An 18,954-nucleotide genomic window follows, 5' to 3' on the forward strand; every position below is an offset into this window, starting at 1 on the left:
AATTACATCTGTGTCAGAACCATCTGAGGACCCTAACTCAATCTTTTACAGTCAGGCTTCCACCTCCTTCAGGGAAGTGGTATCTCTAGGGCAGATTTGAATATGTGAGCATGCTTGTATGAATGTGGGGTGTGCATGTGTCCCTCACAATTGACACCCCTCCCTTTTAGGCCTAAAGGTGCCTCAGGACAAGGACAGTCCCTTGGGCAGAAGCCAAAGTCTCCCCTCTTGGACTGAGAGGCCCCCGAGGAGAGATCCCCCCCACACCCACCTCCCATAACCCTCCATGAGACTGCCAGTCATAGGAGACTGAATTCTTCCTCCCAGTGTCTTCCTTCCACCCACTCACCCCAGCTCCAAGCCCAGAACCCTGCTCAAAAGGGGAGCTCAGACAGTGTGGAAAAGAGGCCACCTGATAACAGGTAGAGTAGAAACACAAACCCAAGAAATGCATTTCTTTGCCTCAGTTTATTTGTCCTGGTTTTGGTCCAGAGGCCAGGTTCATACTTACCACACAAGAGTCCCCAGGGCCCTTGCTTCAGCCTCACTGCCTATACCTTTCACCTATTCACCCACACATTTTGCAGATAGGGAGACGAGGGCCAGAGGCAATGTCAGTGATCACCCATCAGGATCTTGTATCCTCTTGGCTCACAAAAGCAAAGCAGGGAGCTCAGCTACCTTAGTCCTTGGTTCTCCCTAGAACTCACCTGCTCTCCACCTCACAGAGCCTCTGCTGGAGCCCATCAGCCCCATGCAGTGACATAAGAGGGTAGGGCCCAGCATCCTAAGAGCTTCCAGGAGCTGGACTGACACTGCCCACTGCCCTCTCTAGAAGGCTGAACTGCGGCTCCTCCTGGCCCAGACAGTCTAATCTCAGGGACACAGACCAAATTAATTTGACATGCAGGGTTGCGAAAGCCAGAAAGGCACAGCAAGTAGAAACAAAGAGAAGGAAGTAAGGTTTTCCCCAACAGCCTTAGAACACCTGTCCATTCCTTGCAACAGCCTTAGAACACCTGTCACACATTCCTTTTCTATTTTTTATTGAGGTGTAATTGACACATGACATTATATCAACACAGATTCCTTTTCATCAGAAGTTTAAGTCAATAAGGTTTGTAACAGTTGCTCTGCAGTGGAGGGTGTGATTTGGTTGGAACTGGTGTTTTAGAATTCCTATTCTCCCAGTCTTCTCAGGGTTCTGCCACTGTCATCTCCTCCATCTCCCATGTGCCCAATGGCAGAATTCAAGCAGGACAGTCCCCTATCTTCTCCTTTGATCTCGCCCCCATGCCTGCCATGGTGTCAGTCACCATCCTAGCTCTCTTCCCTGATAGCAGTTCTCCACCAACTGCCCTGGCAAAATTGCAGCCAAAAAGACAGGGTAGGCCAGAGCAGCAAATCCACCATCAGGGACAACAGCCTTAGCAGAACAAGGTCTGGGAGGAGTGAAGGTGAGGGATCAAAAGAGTTAGCCTGAGAAATTCCAAGAGAATGGATCAACCACAACCTTCAGATAAATGAGAGCAGGCTAGCCTTTTCTCCAGGGAGCAGTGGGACCCTGTGGAGACAAAAGGCTAGTGTAGACCACGGGTAACATAAGGTACGGATGGATGCCCTACATATACAATTGAACATACATGCTCCTAATATGCATATCCCATGCACACATGTACCCCTACACATAGGCTGTACACACGAGGGCTCATTCACAAATACCCACCAGAAATCTGCACACTCAAACTCACTTATATGTAAACACACATCTTTTGCATATCTATCTTCACTCACACACATAGATACACACCATGGGGTACCCATCCATGCATACATATACAAATTTACTTCCTCCTACATATATACTATGGGCTTCCCTGGTGGCTCATATGGTAAAGAATCCACCTGCCAATACAGGACACATAGGCTCAATCCCCGGGTCAGGAAGATCCCTCGGAGAAGAAAATGGCAACCCACTCCAGTATTCTTACCTGGGAAATCCCATGGACACAGGAGCCTGGTATGCCACAGTCCACAGGGTCACAAAAAAGTAGGACACCACTTAGCAACTAAACAACAACAACATAAATACTATACATACACATATGTACATAGTTACACATAGGCTTCACATGTGGCCTGTGCACATCTGCCTACATGTTAGCACTGACACACTCACTTATGCTTCCCTGCACTTATGCCAGCAAATGATCTGTACTTGCTTGTGCATAACCACACACATGTCTGCAAATATATACATAAACCCTTGCACCCCTGTACAGAGACACCCCTAGTCTTGGTGCCGGGGCCCGGATGGTACTGCCCTCTGTTGTAGGCAGCGGATAAGTTCCTTCCGGTTATCTAGAATGGTGTCAAAGCTCTCCTGCAGACGGGCCTGCTGGTCAACCAGCTGGTGCTGCAGGCCCCGGATCCACTGGAGCAGGGCCAGGCGACGGTACATCACCAGGTGCACGTGGTGCTTCTCCTTCTCCTGCTCTTTGTAGCGCTCCTGAGCCTGCAGCTGCTGCACAGCCTGGGCCACCGAGGGCAGAAGGTGGTCTGGAGGGCCAGGAGGGGTCCCACAGGCAGACTCAGGGCTGCGGCTAGGGCTGTCAACACTCAGGGAGCTGCTAGCATAGCCATTGTCCTCCAGCGGGGAGCAGACTGTGCTGGCACCACCCTTCTTCTCAGGCCCAGCTCCAGGAATCTCTGCCCCCTCCGGTGGGCTGCGGATCTCCCCCTCAGGGAGTCCAGGAGCCTGGAAATCCTGGTTGTCAGAGGGCAACTTGGAGGAGCTCCTCATTACTACGGGCTCCACTTGGCCTGGCATCCCGTGCCAATTCTCATTGGCGTCCTTGGCACTCGTCATGAAGTTGGAGTTGCTGTCTGGTTGAAGTTCGGGTGGACATACTCCAGGAGGCGGGCCCCCCAGGAACTGAGCCCCCTCAGCAACCCCTGGCTGGATGGCGAACATCTGGTCTGTAAAGGGGAAGCAGAAGAATGAGTCAGAGCAGGCGAGGGTAGGGTGCCTGAAGTCGAGACAACCTAGCAACAGACACCAGGCTGCCCCTTTGCCTTGACTCTGCTAACACCTCCCTTGGTGGCTGTCCTCTTCCCTCTCTGCTGCCAATTCTCAGTCTCCTCACAGGGTTCTCCCTTGGCCCTGAGGCAAGCTGTCCTCTCCTTGTAGGCACTTCTCCCCAGATGACCTCACCTTCTGCTGGAGGTTCAAGAGCTACCACGTGTTGGTGACTCTCAGATCTGTCAGAGAGTCAGATCCAACTGCTGCTGAATTCTGCAACCAACCATAGGCTCCTTGGATTCTGCACGGCCTGCCCTGCTCCCTGTTCAGTGTTGTCAGCCAAGCAGGCCCACTCTCCAACCACACGGACCAGAAACTGCGGGCACTCACACATGCACGCAGATGTACATACAGCTCCCTTTCTCTTGGTGTGGGCCATTTCTAACCTGGATTACTGACTGCTATGACTTTTCACTGACCTCTCTGCCTCTAACCTGCTGCTAAACCTCTTCCTGGCCTAAGAGGCTGTGTTTCTTCTGGCCCCTGCTCACTGCTTCAGACCTGTCTCTTACCACTCTCAGCCCCTCCCACCATCCCAAACTGCTCAGAGATCTCAGAACACACCATTATTCTCCTCCCACAATCCCCTTGGCCCAACATATCCTTCCTCTCCGCTTCCCTCCCAGCTCTTCCCTTCTCCACCGGCAGATTCCTTTTCGTATGCTAAGTGAAGTGAAAGCCGACCCTGTGGACTACACAGTCCATGGAATTCTCCAGGCCAGAATACTGGAGTGGGCAGCATTTCCCTTCTCCAGGGGATCTTCCCAACCCAGGGATGGAACCCAGGTCTCCCGCACTGCAGGAGGATTCTTTACCAGCTGAACCACAAGGGAAGTCTTTGTATGCTACGATTCAGCTCTAATATCCCCACCTTGCTGAAACCATCCTGACATTCTCCCCATGCCCCTAAATACACAAACATACAGTCAACTGTGCCTTCCTCTGGGTCCTCACTGCTTGGACACATGCTGTCTTATGCCTGTTTGTTTCTTGTCCCTGGCACGTAGTTGATGGTCAGTAAATGTCTATTCAACATGTTTTTATTTCCTCTATCTTGTCATAGCAGCCTACTGGCCCCTCTATTGGACATGGAATTCCTCTCTATAACCTCCACCATGTTCAGGAGCCAGCACAGAACCTGGCACTGAGCGGGTGGCACTACCTCCTTGCTGAGTGAGTGAGTAGGGCAGTTGGATCTGTGCTGCTGACAGCTCAGGGCTGGAAGAGCTGGGCTGGGTTCCCTCTTCTGCCCAGTGAGGAAGCCCTTTTCCCACTGACAAGCCTCTCTTCTGGCCTCACCCCCTTCCTTCCATGTTTATTACTATCCCAGGTCCCTGCCTCTATCTTGCTCCATCCTGAGGCCCTGGAGAGAGGGCACACCACATTATTCTTTCCTTCCCAATAACCGACTTCTCCCCAAATCTGAATTTAAATTGACAAGTTTCTACTGACCATAAATTACTAGGATTAGAAAAAGGGAATCAGTAAGAGTAAGGGGGAGCGTCGGTGAATGTGGCAGGGACGCTCCCCACATCCAGCACAGTACTGGGAAGAAGTCCTGGGGGCAACAGTAGGGACAGTCCCTTGGAAACCTACAGACTCCATCCCGCTAAGCAAGGTGCCCGGAGATCGTCCCCGCCCAAATGGTTTCTTTTTTTCTAAACTTGGGCGGGGCCGTGAAGCAAGCTGGAAGGAGGTGGGGGCGGTGCTAAGGATCAAGCGGTCCTCAGGGAAGGTAAAATGGGAGCCGAGAACCCTGGCATCAGGCTTCTCTCCAGGCTAATCCGCAATTTGTCGGGGGTGGGTGCGGTGGGGCGGGGATGGTGAAGGTGGGAGGTGAGGGGATGGGCGGGGGTGGTAAGGATGAGCGGAGGCGGCTTCCCTTCCTGCCTAGACTTGCGGGAAAGGGATACCATCCCCAGGAGACAGAGGATCCAGACCATCTTTCCCTAATCCTCGGCCCCCCCCACCCCCCCGACCAGCAAAAGGCAGCTGGGCAGAGGCAACGACCCCCGCCCCTTGCGGCTGGGGTCCAAACCCTCCCGATCCGGCCCCGACTCACTGTCTGGAGGCGCCGCCCCGCCTGGCTGGCTCCGGTAGCTAGGTCTCCGCGGCGGGAACTGCTCCCTCGGGGCTGGGGAGGTGGCCCCTTGGCCTGGGCGTCCCCGTGGTTCGGGGCGTGGGGTGCGGGTTCCCGGGCTCTGCGCCCAGCCCAGGCCCTGACTGCGGAGTCGGGCGGCGTCAGCACGGCGGGGCGGGGCGGCCTGGCCCACGTGGGCCGGTTCGGTTTTCTGCGGAGCCGCTCGCAGGTCCGAGCGCCGGAACCTCCTCCCCCGCCTCCGGCAGCCTGGACCCAGCCTTGCAGATCCTGTTTAATTTCTTAACTGCATTCACTAGGTCTCCCCGATCGGTTTGCCTCACAGTGACATTTTCAGAATGAAAATCTGATTGTGTCATCAGCACCCTCCAGCCTAAAAGCCGTCAGTGGCTTCCGCATTGCCGCTTAAATCCTTAAGGCAGCCGCCGTGGGGCTCAGCATCCTGCTCTCTCGCTCCGGCTTCAGCCTTTGCCCTTGGGTTCTGCAACTGAGCAGCCTCGCGCTCCTTTCTGCCGCACTGTTCCCTCTGCTTAAAATTCTCTCTCCTCTCATATCTCAGATCTCTTCTCAGGTAAACCTTCTCTGACCTCCTAGGCCAGATAGTTCCCCTTATTATATTATCCCAAGGCTTTTTTTTTTTTTTTTTTTTCTATTTCACAATTTGAAGTTATATGTTCGTTTTGTGCTTATTTCATTAAAGTCACTTAATGAACAGAGTAATTGCTGACTCTAATGATAAAACCAAAAAGCACTGGCTGCCCTTAGGGAGAGGCAGCCCCGGAAAGACGTCTGTGACAAATTTAGCCTTTAGGGCGAGTGAGCTTCCAGGAGGTCCCTTCCATACCCACAGCTTTACTAAGTAAACCCAGCAATTTGCTTATACCTTTCTCATGCTACCCCCTCCATGCCACCAATTAAATATGATTCATCTTTCAATCATAATACGTTTAAAAATACCCTGGAAAGGCAGAGGAACCAGGGATCAAATTGCCAGCATTTACTGGATCACAGAGAAAGCAAAAGAATTCCAGAAAAACATCTACCTCTGTTTCATTGACTATACCAAAGCCTTTGACTGTGTGGATCATAACAAACTGTGGAAAGCTCTTAAAGAGATGGGAACACCAGACTGTCTTAACTGTCTCCTGAGAAACCTTTATGTGGGTCAAGAAGCGACAGTTAGAACCCTGTATGGAACAACTGATTGGCTCAAGATGGAGAAATCAGTACAGCAGGGCTGTCTGCTGTCACTCTGTTTGTTTAATTTATATACTGAGCACATCATGGGAAATGCTGGGCTGGATGAGTTACGAGCTGAAATCAAGATAGGTGGGAGAAATATCAACAACCTCAGATATACGGATGATACCACTCTAATGGCAGAAAGTGATGAGGAACTGAGGAACCTCTGGATGACGGTAAAGGAGGAGAGTGAAAGAGCCGGCTTAAAACTAAATATTAAAACTAAGATCATGGCATCCAGCCCCATTACTTCATGACAAATAGAAGGGGAATAGGTGGAAATAGTGACATATTTCCTCTTCTTGGGCTCTAAAGTCACTGTGGATGGTGACTGCAGCCATGAAATCAGAAGATGATTGCTTCTTGGCAGGAAAGCTATGACAAACCTCGACAGTGTATTGCAAAGCAGAGACATTACTCTGCCAACAACGATTCGAATAGTCAAGGTTGTGGTCTTCCTGGTGGTCTTCTATGGTTCTGAGAGCTGGACCATAAAGAAGGCAGAGCTCCAAAGAATTGATGCCTTCAAACTGTGGTGCTGGAGAAGACTCTTGAAAGTCCCTGTACACCGAGGAGATCAAACCAATCAATCTTAAGGGAAATCAACCCTGAATACTCGTTGGAAGAACTGATGCTGAAGCTGAAGCTCCAGTATTTTGGTCATCTGATGAGAAGAGCATCAGACTCATTGGAAAAGTCCCCGATGCTGGGAAAGATTGAAGGCAGAAGGGGAAGAGGGTGTCAGAGGATGAGATGGCTGAATGGCGTCACTGACGCAATGGACATAAACTTGGGCAAATTTTGGGAGATGGTGAGGGACAGGGAAGCCTGGCGCGCTGCAGTCCATGGGATCGCCAAGAGTCACACAACTGGGTGACTGAACGACAACAACCAGTGGTCAGGATCTGTGCTTTCGCTGCCAAGGGTCCGGATTCCATCCCTGGTTGGAGAACTGAAATCCCACGAGCTGTGCCTGGAGGCCAAAAAAGTACCCTTGTCTTTCCCTCTTCCCTTTCTTTTGCTTTTTTTTTTAAGAGGAAGAATTTGTTACTGATCTCCATGATACGTCATCCTCTTCCATTTCCAACTTAATTCCAATTTACCATTCTGCAACCTAGAGAGTTCCCTGGTGGCTCAGATGGTAAAGAATCTGCCTGCTATGCAGGAGATCTGGATTTCGTCTCCTTCCCAGATCGGGAAGATCCCCTGGAGAAGGAAATAGCAACCCACTCCAGTATTCTTGCCTGGAGGATTCCGTGGACAGAGGAGCCTAGCAGGCTATATAGTCCATGGGGTGGCAAAGAGTCAGACGCAACTGAATAACTAGAGAGTAAATAGCAAATTAAATCACAACAACAAATCCTATATACAAAATAAGGGAAATAGAAAAGAAAAAAAATATAATTATGAAAATTTGTATTTTAAGAGGGAAGAGGAAATAAAAAGGAAATGCAGAAGTAACTCAAACTTTGGACACTACTCCAGCTAAAAATATACATGCAGAGACCTCAGCCCCATTTCCACATCAGGTACTGAGACCTAACTAGCCCCCCTTTCCCTTATCTACTGCAAATTCCCCTTACCTTCAACTGGAGTTTTCTTCTTTCTGATGTGATCCAAATCTTCACTTGTAAAGTCTCTGAGCTTTGGTGGTCTGCAATGATGCAGGTCTCCCTTGTCATACAGTCACAGCCTTATCTAATTATTTGTTTGATGAGTCCTGAAAAGCTCCTCTTGCCTCTCCTTTGGGCTTGGTCTCTCCCAGCTCTAACTGGGTGGATCTCATGGAAGTTTGAGGAGCCTAGGACTATGACTCCCGCTCTAGGTGAGTCAGAGTCCTTCTCTGGGAATTAATGAAATAAAATTAAAGGAAGGCAAGGCAAGGAAGATGTGAGCCTAGGACCACAACAATCACATTCTTTGCCAAATAGAAGTCAGCCTATTTGTAGGAGAAAGTAGTAGGAGAAAGTAGTCTGCATGTGTGTGACATGCAGACACAGAAAGACAGAAGTCCTGGTAACAGTCCTGTCCTTGTTTCCTGAGGCCTTGGTATACCTTGCAACACGGCCCTTATTTTTCCAAGCCTGACTCAAGGGGAATTTCTCTGACTGGCAACTGAAAGAATCTTGATTAATACAAGAGTACAGCGTGGTCCCCTGGGTGCCACTCAGTTACCTCTCAGCCCTCACTAAGTAGTAGCAACTCTATTTCCCCTTAATAGTCCTTATCAGTGCAGCCTACCGTGTGACCTCCTTTCTCCTATTCCTCTAGTATTATGAGGAGCCCAAAATGCAGTGGCATCATCTTTGCATTTCCTGGTTAGAAACATTCCTCCCTAGACGCTAAAACCTCCTGAACTGCAGAAAGTAGAATGTCAGAGACAGGAGGCAGACTGAGAAAGTCATTAGGTGCAATCGCATAACGTGCTGCACCTGCCTCTACTCTTCCTGTGTATTCTGGCTACAAATAATAACTATATACCGATTGTTTATTTAAAACCTCTAATACACTCGGTGTGCAATAACCTGACAGAGCTGAGTCATCAGCTGGTCACTCCATTGTTCTATAAAGCGGGTTATTTCTAAATAACAATACCTGACAAGTGAATTCCAAGGGCTTCTCTTTCCTTAGCCAAGGATCACGTTGGGTGGAATACTCTAACACTGTATAATTAACGAAGTAAGTGCTCTGACAGTGGTCCTGGCAACTCCAGGATTTTCAGACAGCTGGAAGCCTGGAGGACAAAAACTCCTCCAGGGGGGAAGGGGAGTCCATATCTACAGAAAAGCAGACACGTAGATGTCTGTTATGGGCTTCCCTGGCGGCTTAGCAGTAAAGAATCCGCCTGAAATGCAGGAGATGTGGGTTCAATCCCTGGATGGGGAGGATGCCCCGGAGAAGGAAATGGCAACCCACTCCAGTATTCTTGCCTGGGAAATCCCATGGACAGAGGAGCCTGGTGGGCTACAGTCCATGAGGCTGCAAGAGTCGGACAGGACTGAGCGTCTAAACTACCACCACCAGGTGTCTGTTCTTCCAGAGGCTTCCTTAGCCAGGCTGCCAGGGAATCAGTCTCCCCAGGTGAAGGGGTGTCTGTGGCTGTGTCCACCCAGCTACAGAGGTTGCAGGGACTTAACTGGCAGGGACACAGAAACCACCCGAGATGGACGGAACCAGCCTGAACAGGGCTCTGTAGCAGGCCAGCCCATCGTGAAGATCCTGCAGTGGCAGTGAACTGGTATCTTGGTGAGCAGACAGATATCAGAGCCAAGATTGGCCAGCAAGGAGTAACCAAACCCAGGCCCAAGGGGCCGGGGCTGTCAGACAAGGAGACAAGGGGACATGAGAGAAATTCCTACTTCAAGTAATAGAATCAACATGAGTTCCTCTCTAGGTGGATAATTTCTCAATGTCAGTACTCCTGGGAGAAAGAGATGGGCAGGATCAAAGTGTTTCGGTCTCAAGGACCTTGCCCCTTCCCATCCAGTCATTCACATTCAGCACCCAGTTACCTGCTTTGTGCCAGGGAATGAATCAGTGCAGAATCAGGACTGGTGGACAGCGCTGTGTTTAGAAAGGGAAATAGAAAAGAGTGGGCTATACAATGTGACAGATTCTGCAACAGAGCTGGAAGACAAAATTAATGAGCCCAAAAGAGGGTAAGGAAGGGCTTCACAGAGGGCATATTTGAAGGCCTTGAAGGATGAATCGAAGCTCACCAAGAGAAAGCAAGTGAAGGCAGAGGAAACCGAATGTGGAGTGTGTGTTCAGATAACACAGAGGAGGTCAGTGTGGCTGGAGCTTGAAGGGTAAATGGAGATGGGAGACGAGGCTGAAGGGTAAATCTGGCCCGGTTGTGAAAGGCCTTGACCACCATTCCAGGCACCTTGGGCTTCATCTTGTGGATGGCAGGAAGGTAGATGAGGAAGCTCCCAAAGATTCCACAGCAAAACAAAGCACTGGCATCCGATCTTGGGGGACAAGCTATTAGGCTGGCCAAAGCGTTCGTTCAGGCTTTTCCAGTACACTGTGTGGACAAGCCTGAACGAACTTTTTGGCCAACCCAAGACACTGTGACCTTTTCTTCTTTTTCCTGAGCTCATATTCTCTGTTAACTTTCCACATGGCTTTGGGGAACTTGGGCAAACCAAAGCATTTTAACCTTTTTAGGTTAAATAAAGATAAGATGCCTAGAGCATTGTTAAATAACATTAAGATTATGAACATTGTTACTTGGGCTCCTAAGGCCAGGCACAGCCCTGGAGGGCCTTGGAAGTACAAAAGAGCCCTTAAGGCGGGAAGAAAAACCCGTTCCTCAGAATTAGCTCATCTCAGGAAAGGAAGGCCTAGGAAGCCGGTGACCTAGTTGTTTTATTCATTCATTTCTCCACCACCTCTTAAAGGCAAAGTGCCATTCTAGTCTAGCCAAAAACTGCTGTGTGATCACCTTAGGTAAGACATGTCCAGAGGCTTCCCTGGTGCCTCAGTCAGTAAAGAAGACACAGGAGACATGGGTTTGATCCTGGGTTGGGAAGATCCCCTGAAGGAGGAAATGGCAACGCACTCCAGTACTGTTGCCTGGAGAATTCCACGCACAGAGGAGGTCCATGAGGTCCCTGGGGTCGCAAAGAGCTGGACACGACTGAACAACTGAGCATACAGCTCAAGACAAGTCCAGTCTCCAGCCCCGCGTGGCTGTTTTCTCAGCTGTAAAATGAGGAGGTAGTACATCAAATATAAAGTTTTGGGGCTTTTTTTTTTTAAGCCTTAAATCATCCTTTTCCAACAAAATCTTTGTCGTATACCCAGTTCGTATACAACATATACTCTCCTATATACTCTCGTATATACTCTCTTATACTCTCCTACCCTGAACCCTCCACCCTGCACAGCTCCTGAGAGGCCTCCCAGGAAGCTTTTAAAGCTCAGTGTTGTTGTTGTAGTTGCTCAGTTGCCCAGTTGTATCCGACTCTTTACAACCCCATGGACTGCAGCATGCCAGGCCTCCCTGTCCCCCACTGTCTCCCAGAGTTTGCCCAAGTTCATGTTCATTGCATTGGTGATGCCATCCAGCTGTCTCATCCTCTGAAGCCCTCTTCTTCTGCCCTTGGTCTTTCCCAGTATCAGGGACTTTTCCAATGAGTTGTCTGTTCACATTAGATGACCGAAATACTGGAGCTTCAGCTTCCGCATCAGTGCTTCAAGTGAATATTCAGAGTTGATCTCAGTGGGGCAGTTCCAAATCCAGTGCTCCCCAGGAACCTAGCAGATGGATTTATCAAAAACCCCCACCACTCACATCCTCTCTTCTGACCCTTAAGGGAAAAAGGAGAAACTTAGGGGTGTTGTGGAGGTGCTGGAAGCATGAAAGGTAGTAGAGATGCTTTCTCCCCTATCCACCCAAGTGGTAAGTGGCCTCTCCAGGAGCCCAGAGAGGCCAAACTCAAGGTCCCAGAGCCCACAGCAGAGAGAGTGAGGAAGAGAAGCTGATCTGAAGGGGGAATGAGAGAAGGGAGTGTCTGTTCCACCTCCTTCCTAGCAGCTGCCTCCATAATCCCCAGCCCTCTCCCCCACCCCAGCCTCTGGCCGCCCACCTCTCCTCCACCCACCCATTCATCAGTAGGAGGGCACTGTATCAGCGCAGCCTTTCAGAGCCTGACAGGTCCTTTCTGGGTGTCCCCCACATGTAACCACTTAACCTCCAGCACAAAGGGCCAGGCTGAATGGGCCTGGAGCCGGTGGCTCGTGCAAAGGGGGAGGCCTCAATAGGATTTGGGGAGCTGGGTGTATAAAGCGCTCTGCTCCAGCAGCCCTCAATGGAGAGGCTGGAGTCGGGGCATGTGCCGAGGGGAGGAGCCCGGCAGCTGCATCCCGCCCCTGAACAATGATTTATTCATTCTCCTGGCACACACAGAGAAAACAGGCTGGGGGAAACGTGGCCCCACAAATCGCCCTTGGCCTCAGCTGACTCCGGCTGCAGTCAGGCAATCACTGCCCCCTCGCACTTGTAGTCTAAAGTTTGGAGGTAGTCCGAAGGGGCCGTTAGTAGCCTGAAGGTCAGGCAGACGTGCTTTTGGAATAGGTTCCACTCAGACTCACTCTCTGATAACTTCCTTATCAGGTTTTCTTCATAGCTTGGCCTGTCTCAGAACTGCCCCAGGGGAAGGGCTGAGAAAGAAGCAGGAAGTTGGGGAGCTCAGCCTGGGAAATAACTGCCCAATAATGGGAATGCAATAAAAGCTGATATATAATGGCACCCTCTAGCCACATCTGGCTCCAATTCCTGGAAGAATCTTTGGAAGAACTTTGGGGAATAGGGAACTGAATGAAGGCAGATAAGCAAAGATGCTAAAACTAGCAGATTAAAAAAAAAAAAAAACGTCAAGTGAGTGGTTTCAAGAAGCTAAATTGTGACGAGAATAAATTTGCTTTTGCCCTCTCACCTCCATAGCTCATGTCACCAGAACCAGTTCACACAGAAAAATCATCATAATAAATAAAACCAAAAAAATCAATAATGTTAGCAGAACAGGGAGAACCAGATTGAAGTGACCATCTTCAGACTGGCCCCTGGGCCCCCTGGCCCCAAGCTCATAATTACCTTGTCATACAGAAAACAAATCTATTGTGGATGGTGAGTGTGGAGAGGTGAGAGATCCTGGACAAGGAGGTTGCCAGCTGCGGGGGAAGGGGTCCACACTATGAAGACGAATTTGCCTTGGCACTGGGGTGGGAGGGGCTCGTGCTGAGACTGACAAAAGTAAGGCTTAGACAGTTTCCCAAGTTGTCTTCCCTTATCAGGGTGGGCTTATGGAGGGAGGTCATCCTGCCTTAAACGGAATGCGGGGTGGGGAGAGGGGATGGGGGGAAGACCCCAAGCCCTCTCCACTGAGCCTCAGGAGGACAGGTTGCTATGCTGCTGCTGCCCTCTGGTGGATATATTCATAAAAAGGCTGCAGGGACACCTCCAACGCTGGAAACAGATGCTGGAAACTGCAATGGAGTCTCTGTCTTTTCCTGTCCTAAACCCTTGGCTTTAGATGGGGAAACAGTGGAAACAGTGTCAGACTTTATTTTTTGAGGCTCCAAAATCACTGTAGATGGTGATTGCAGCCATGAAATTAAAAGACGCTTACTCCTTGGAAGGAAAGTTATGACCAACCTAGATGGCATATTCAAAAGCAGAGACATTACTTTGCCAACAAAGGTCCCTCTACTCAAGGCTATGGTTTTTCCATGTATGGATGTGAGAGTTGGACTGTGAAGAAAGCTGAGCACCGAAGAATTGATGCTTTTGAACTGTGGTGTTGGAGAAGACTCTTGGGAGTCCCTTGGACTGCAAGGAGAGCCAACCAGTCCATTCTAAAGGAGATCAGTCCTGGGTGTTGTTTGGAAGGACTGATGCTAAAGCTGAAACTCCAGTACTTTGGCCACCTCATGCGAAGAGTTGACTCATTGGAAAAGACTCTGATGCTGGGAGGGATTGAGGGAAGGAGGAGAAGGGGATGACAGAGGATGAGATGGCTGGATGGCATCACCGAGTTGATGGACATGAGTTTGAGTGAACTCCGGGAGTTGGTGATGGACAGGGAGGCCTGGCGTGCTGCGATTCATGGGGTCACAAAGAGTCAGACACGACTGAGCGACTGAACTGAACTGAACTGAAAGCCTTGGCCACAGGACTAGAACAGTCATAGGCTGGATTCCTCAGGAGACAGACTCAGACAGTTTAGGATGCAGATGGTTACTAAGAAGTGCCCTTGGGATTAATGTCTGTGGAAGGGAGGGGCCAGCAGCTGAGCTACTATACAGGTGCATGATAGAGGCTCAGTCAACCCCTCAGGGAGCTCTGAACAAGAATGGGCCCTTTAGAATTGTCCTGAAATGAGCCAACATGGCCAGGGCTTTACACTTCTGTCATCGCTAGATGTAGGCTGTGCAGGAAAGGGATGTGAGTGTTGGGTGAGGTGTCCTCTGAAACTGAGGCATTCTCCTGACTAAAGGCTGTCTGCAGCCAGCAAGGCCTTCACTAAAGGGGATGGGATGTACATCACCGGGTCTACCCCACACATTACAGAAACTCAATAAACACGTGTTGAATGAATGGCAGGGTTAGATCATGCCTCAGGCTCCAGGCTCCCCAGGACAGCCCCCAAGCCTGTTATTCAAGCTCTTACACACTGACCTTTGGAAATGGTCAAGGGAGCCTTAATGCTCTGCTTCATGGATTCATTAATTCAACAAGCACTCATTGAGGTTTCCTAGGTGCTGGGCTTGGAGGCAGACGCTTTACAAATTTCTCAAATTTTAATCCTCACAACTGCGGAGCTAGTATTAACTCAGATTATACAGATCAAGTTATTAAGTGGCTTTCACAGTCCAGTGGCGCTTTGAAAAATGACCCTCACAATGGGACAAGTGCTCTTGCTGCTGCCAAAGATTCTTCAGGCCAGAAAGGATCTTGGCTGTTGTGTGTGTGCACGTGTGCATGCAGAGAGAGGACTCTATGCTTTCAGACAGAACATTTCCTCTGTTGTAGCCTAGAGTCATGCCTCCAGAGCCTCCTACTTCAGCTCCTTCCTGATAATGCTGCCCTATACTGTTGCTTGTAACAGAAAAAGCTTTAAAAATTCCTGGTTGCAGCTACAGAACTAGTTCCCTCCCCGGACATTTAATGGACAGACAAGCCTCAACTCCTAGTGTCCTTTATTTATTTTTTTTAATATTTATTTATTTGGCTGCATTGGGTCTTAGTTGAGGCACGCAGGGTCTTCGTTGCGTCATGCAGGATCTTTCGTTGCAGCACATGGACTCTGTAATTTTGGCACATGGGCTCAGCTGCTCCACAGAGTATGAGATTTTAGTTCCATGATCATAGATGAAACCCACATCCCCTGCATTGCAAGGTGGATTCTTTTTTTTTAATATTTATTTATTTGGCTGCACTGGGTCCTTAGTTGTGGCATGCTTTTGGTTTGGACATGTGGGATCTAGTTCCCTGAACAGGAATCAAACCCAGGCACCCGGAATGGGGAGCGCCGAGTCTTAACCACTGGACCACCGGGGAAGTCCCCCCTCTAGTGTTCTTTGGCCATATCATCGTCAGAAAGTTATGAAAGGGTAAGTTCTTCCCCTAATGTCTAAATTCCACCCCTGCTACGATCGTTTTGGGGATGCTAACCCTGAAGGGACAAGAGGTAGACCAGGTTTCTGCTCCAGAAACCTCTCTGTACCTGAAACTCTGACTAACCCAGTGGATCTGTGGGAGGAGGCGAGGGCAGGAGAGCAGAAAGCTGTCAGCCGCTGTTCTGCTCCAGCCCTGACATGTTCTCATCCTTGGCCAATTAAACCTTTCCACACTCCCAGCCACCAACGTCAAGATTTCAGCTTTCTCATTTAGCTTGTAATCAGAAAAAACTTGAAGAAAAAAGAGGGAGGAGGAGAGCTTGGATATGCTGGAGCAATTTTTGGGTCTGACTGCAGAGACATAAAGTACTCTCAATACTCTTCACCCCCTCCCAAACACACACACACACACACACACACACACACACACACACACACACATTCATACGCCTTTCCTCCTGGGCCCCCAGAACCTAATTTTTCACGTTTGGAAAACCCAGATGATTTTTGCCTGGGTCCATCTGGTTTTCCAAATAACCTGTCTTTTTGATAAATAACATAAGTTAAATTAGACAAGACAAAGAGAGGGGTGGGCAGTCAGTTTTTTTCCTTCCTTCAGCCACTGATAAAAAAAAGAGATGAGGACTGAAAAAGCTACAGGACTCTCCCAGTCCTGCTGCGGCACCTTCCACCCCTCGGACTGGGCCCAGCGACTCCAGCCAGGAGCTGGGAGCTGCCTCTTCACCCCCACGTCTACCCCACCAGCCAGCAAGAACACCAGATCGTGGTTCCTTCTAGAGTGAAGGGAAAGAACCCCAGTGTCCAGCCCTCTTCCTCCAATCACCCTTAGGCTGAAGCTACTTCAAACCCCCTTTTCCCATTATGTATCCCACCCCAGGGAAGAACCAGATCAATAAATTGAAAATGAAAAACCTTTCAGGTGAGAGAAGAGCGGAGAGAATGAGGGGATGGGAAGGACGTGGGCAGTACAGACCAAGATGATACAACCACGAGGGACACAGATCTGGCATCTGGGTCTCAAAAGGCAGACCCTGAGGTGACACCGGCTGTACACAAAGCCATGCCTGTTTCCCAGCTCACTGAGACTCCAGGCACACAAGCAGACCTCCAGCCCAACCCCTCTCAGGAGGCCCAGCACAGAGCGAGGCACCACTGGGCCTAGGCTGGGCCCATGGGCTGGCAGCTACGGAGCTTTGGCAAGACTTGGCTTCTCTTTTCCACTCAGCTAGACCGTAATGAGCCCCACCTCCTCCTCAGCAGTGGGTCAGTCAGCGTGAGCACAGCCTCTTAAACGTGCTCCCTTATCTCACATTAATTGTACCTATGATCCCAACCATAACCCTGGGAGCTAAACCAGGCCAGTTCACTTTAGCTTCATTTTCCAGCAGAGGAAAATTTCAGAATGACTTATTCCAGGGTCATGCCACATGTAAGATGCAGAGGAAGAGCTTAAGATCTCACATAGCAACCACCTGTATCTGTTCTATCCCACATTAGAAAACACCCTTGAGGGCCATTCAGCTCCTGGCTCTTCACCATGAGCTCTTCCAGCCTTCAGATAATTCATTGCTCAATACATTTTTATTAATAATGCTATGTGCCAGGCATGGTGCTACCTGAAACATACATTTTTTAAAAAACACAATATATATGATCTCTGCTTTCACAGAATTTAGTCTAACGCAGAAAGCAGATCTAAACAAACATTAAAGTGGTAAACTGTGATAAAAGACCCAAAAGAAAAAAAAAAACAAAACAGGAAACAGGTAACCTAATTAAGAAAGAGGTGGTAGTGGAAGCATCTCTGAAGGAGTTAGATTTAAGCTAAAAGTAGACAAAGGAGGGTGGAAATAAGGACTTATTGTACAGCACATGGAGTTCTGCTCAATGTTATGTGGCAGCCTAGATGGGAAGGGGGTTTGGGGGAGAATGGATACATGTATATGTTTGGCTGAGTCCCTTTGCATGCGTGCATGCTCAGTCGCTTCAGTGATGTCCAGCTCTTTGCGACCCCATGGACCGCAGCTGCCAGGTTCTTCTGTCCATGGGGATTCTTCAGGCAAGAATTCTGGAGTGGGTTGCCATGCCCTCCTTCCCAACCCAGGGATCGAGCTGGTGTCTCACGTCTCCTGCATTGGCAGGCGGGTTCTTTACTACTCGGGCCACCCAAGTCCATTTGCTGTTCACCTGAAACTACCTCAATATCAGCTATACCCCAGAGCAAGATAAAAAGTTAAAAAAAAAAAAAAGACAGTGGAGAAAAGATCATTCCAGGAAAAGGGAAGGATACTTAGGAAGCCCCTGAAGCTGAGTGTAATGTGACTGGAGGGTGGGAGGCATGGTTATGTCATAGAGGGTCTTGTAGGCCATGGGGAGCTTGAACTTAATTCTGAATGCATTGGAAGACACACAAAGGTTTTGAGTGAGGGATTGGCATCCTCTAATTTAATTATATACATGTCGCCCTTTGGCTGCTGTGCAGATTGGACGGAAAAGAGGCAAAAATATGAGTGGGGAGATCAGGAGGCTGCTGCCAACAGCTGGTAAGAAATGATGGAATCTTGGATCAGGGCATTGGCTATAGAGGTCATTCAAGATGTAGTGTCAAACTAGAAATAACAGGACTTAGAGATGATTTGATTATGGGAGGAAGGAAGGAGGGGTCGAGAATGACCTTCAGCCTGAGTGACTGGGTATGTGGAGGTCTCATTTACTGAAATGGAAAACACACGAGGAAGAGCAGGTTTTTAGAGAAGAAAGATCACATTTTTAAAGATGTTAAGTTTGAGATACTTATGAGACCACAGGCCTATGAGTGGCCCACAAAACATGGTGCAGTTGTGATACTGACAAATCTGTATGCTTGAAGACTAGCACCAGACGCAATGCATCCACATACATCTTCCATCAAGCCTCACAGCAACTCCGAGATGGGCGTGAATGACTACTTTCATTTGACAGACATAAATGGTGGCTCTGAAAGGGGTAGTCTTTTTCATTCCACATTTACCGGGCAATACTGCATTCCAGGCCCCATGCCAGGCAGTGAGCAGACACAAAGGTAGAAGACATAGCCCGTCTCAGGAATGCTATAATCAGAGTATCACAATAAAGTGAAGGTCGCTCAGTCGTGTCCAACTCTGCGACACCATGGACTATACACTCCATGGAATTCTCCAGGCCAGAATATTGGAGTGGGTAACCATTCCTTTCTCCTGGGGATCTTCCCAACTCAGGGATTGAACCCAGGTCTGCTGCACTGTAGGTGGATTTACCAGCTGAGCCACCAAGATCACAAAATTCCTCCCTTCCCAATATTCCCCTGCCAAATACTTTCCCCTGTTCTTCAGTGTACAAACCTCAGGAGAGGAAGCCCCAGAAGTTA

At 49.3% G+C, this 18,954-nt stretch overlaps 1 protein-coding gene across 1 annotated transcript; it reads right to left on the reverse strand.

The window, feature by feature from the left end:
- Window positions 1–1,029: 1,029 nt before the first annotated feature.
- C3H1orf216 (chromosome 3 C1orf216 homolog) lies at window positions 1,030–5,328 on the reverse strand. The gene is made up of 2 exons (XM_086379014.1): window positions 5,145–5,328; window positions 1,030–2,979 (listed from the first exon to the last, which is right to left on the reverse strand). Exon 2 carries the CDS (start codon window positions 2,972–2,974, stop codon window positions 2,291–2,293), a length of 684 nt encoding a protein of 227 aa, XP_086235140.1. The 5' UTR covers window positions 2,975–2,979; window positions 5,145–5,328; the 3' UTR covers window positions 1,030–2,290.
- Between the last annotated feature and the right edge of the window lie 13,626 nt (window positions 5,329–18,954).

Source organism: Bos grunniens, chromosome 3 (assembly GCF_055505025.1).
Source record: "Bos grunniens cultivar Pamir isolate PY7600 chromosome 3, Bosgru_T2T1.0, whole genome shotgun sequence".
In the NCBI taxonomy this organism is placed as follows: Eukaryota; Metazoa; Chordata; class Mammalia; order Artiodactyla; family Bovidae; genus Bos; species Bos grunniens.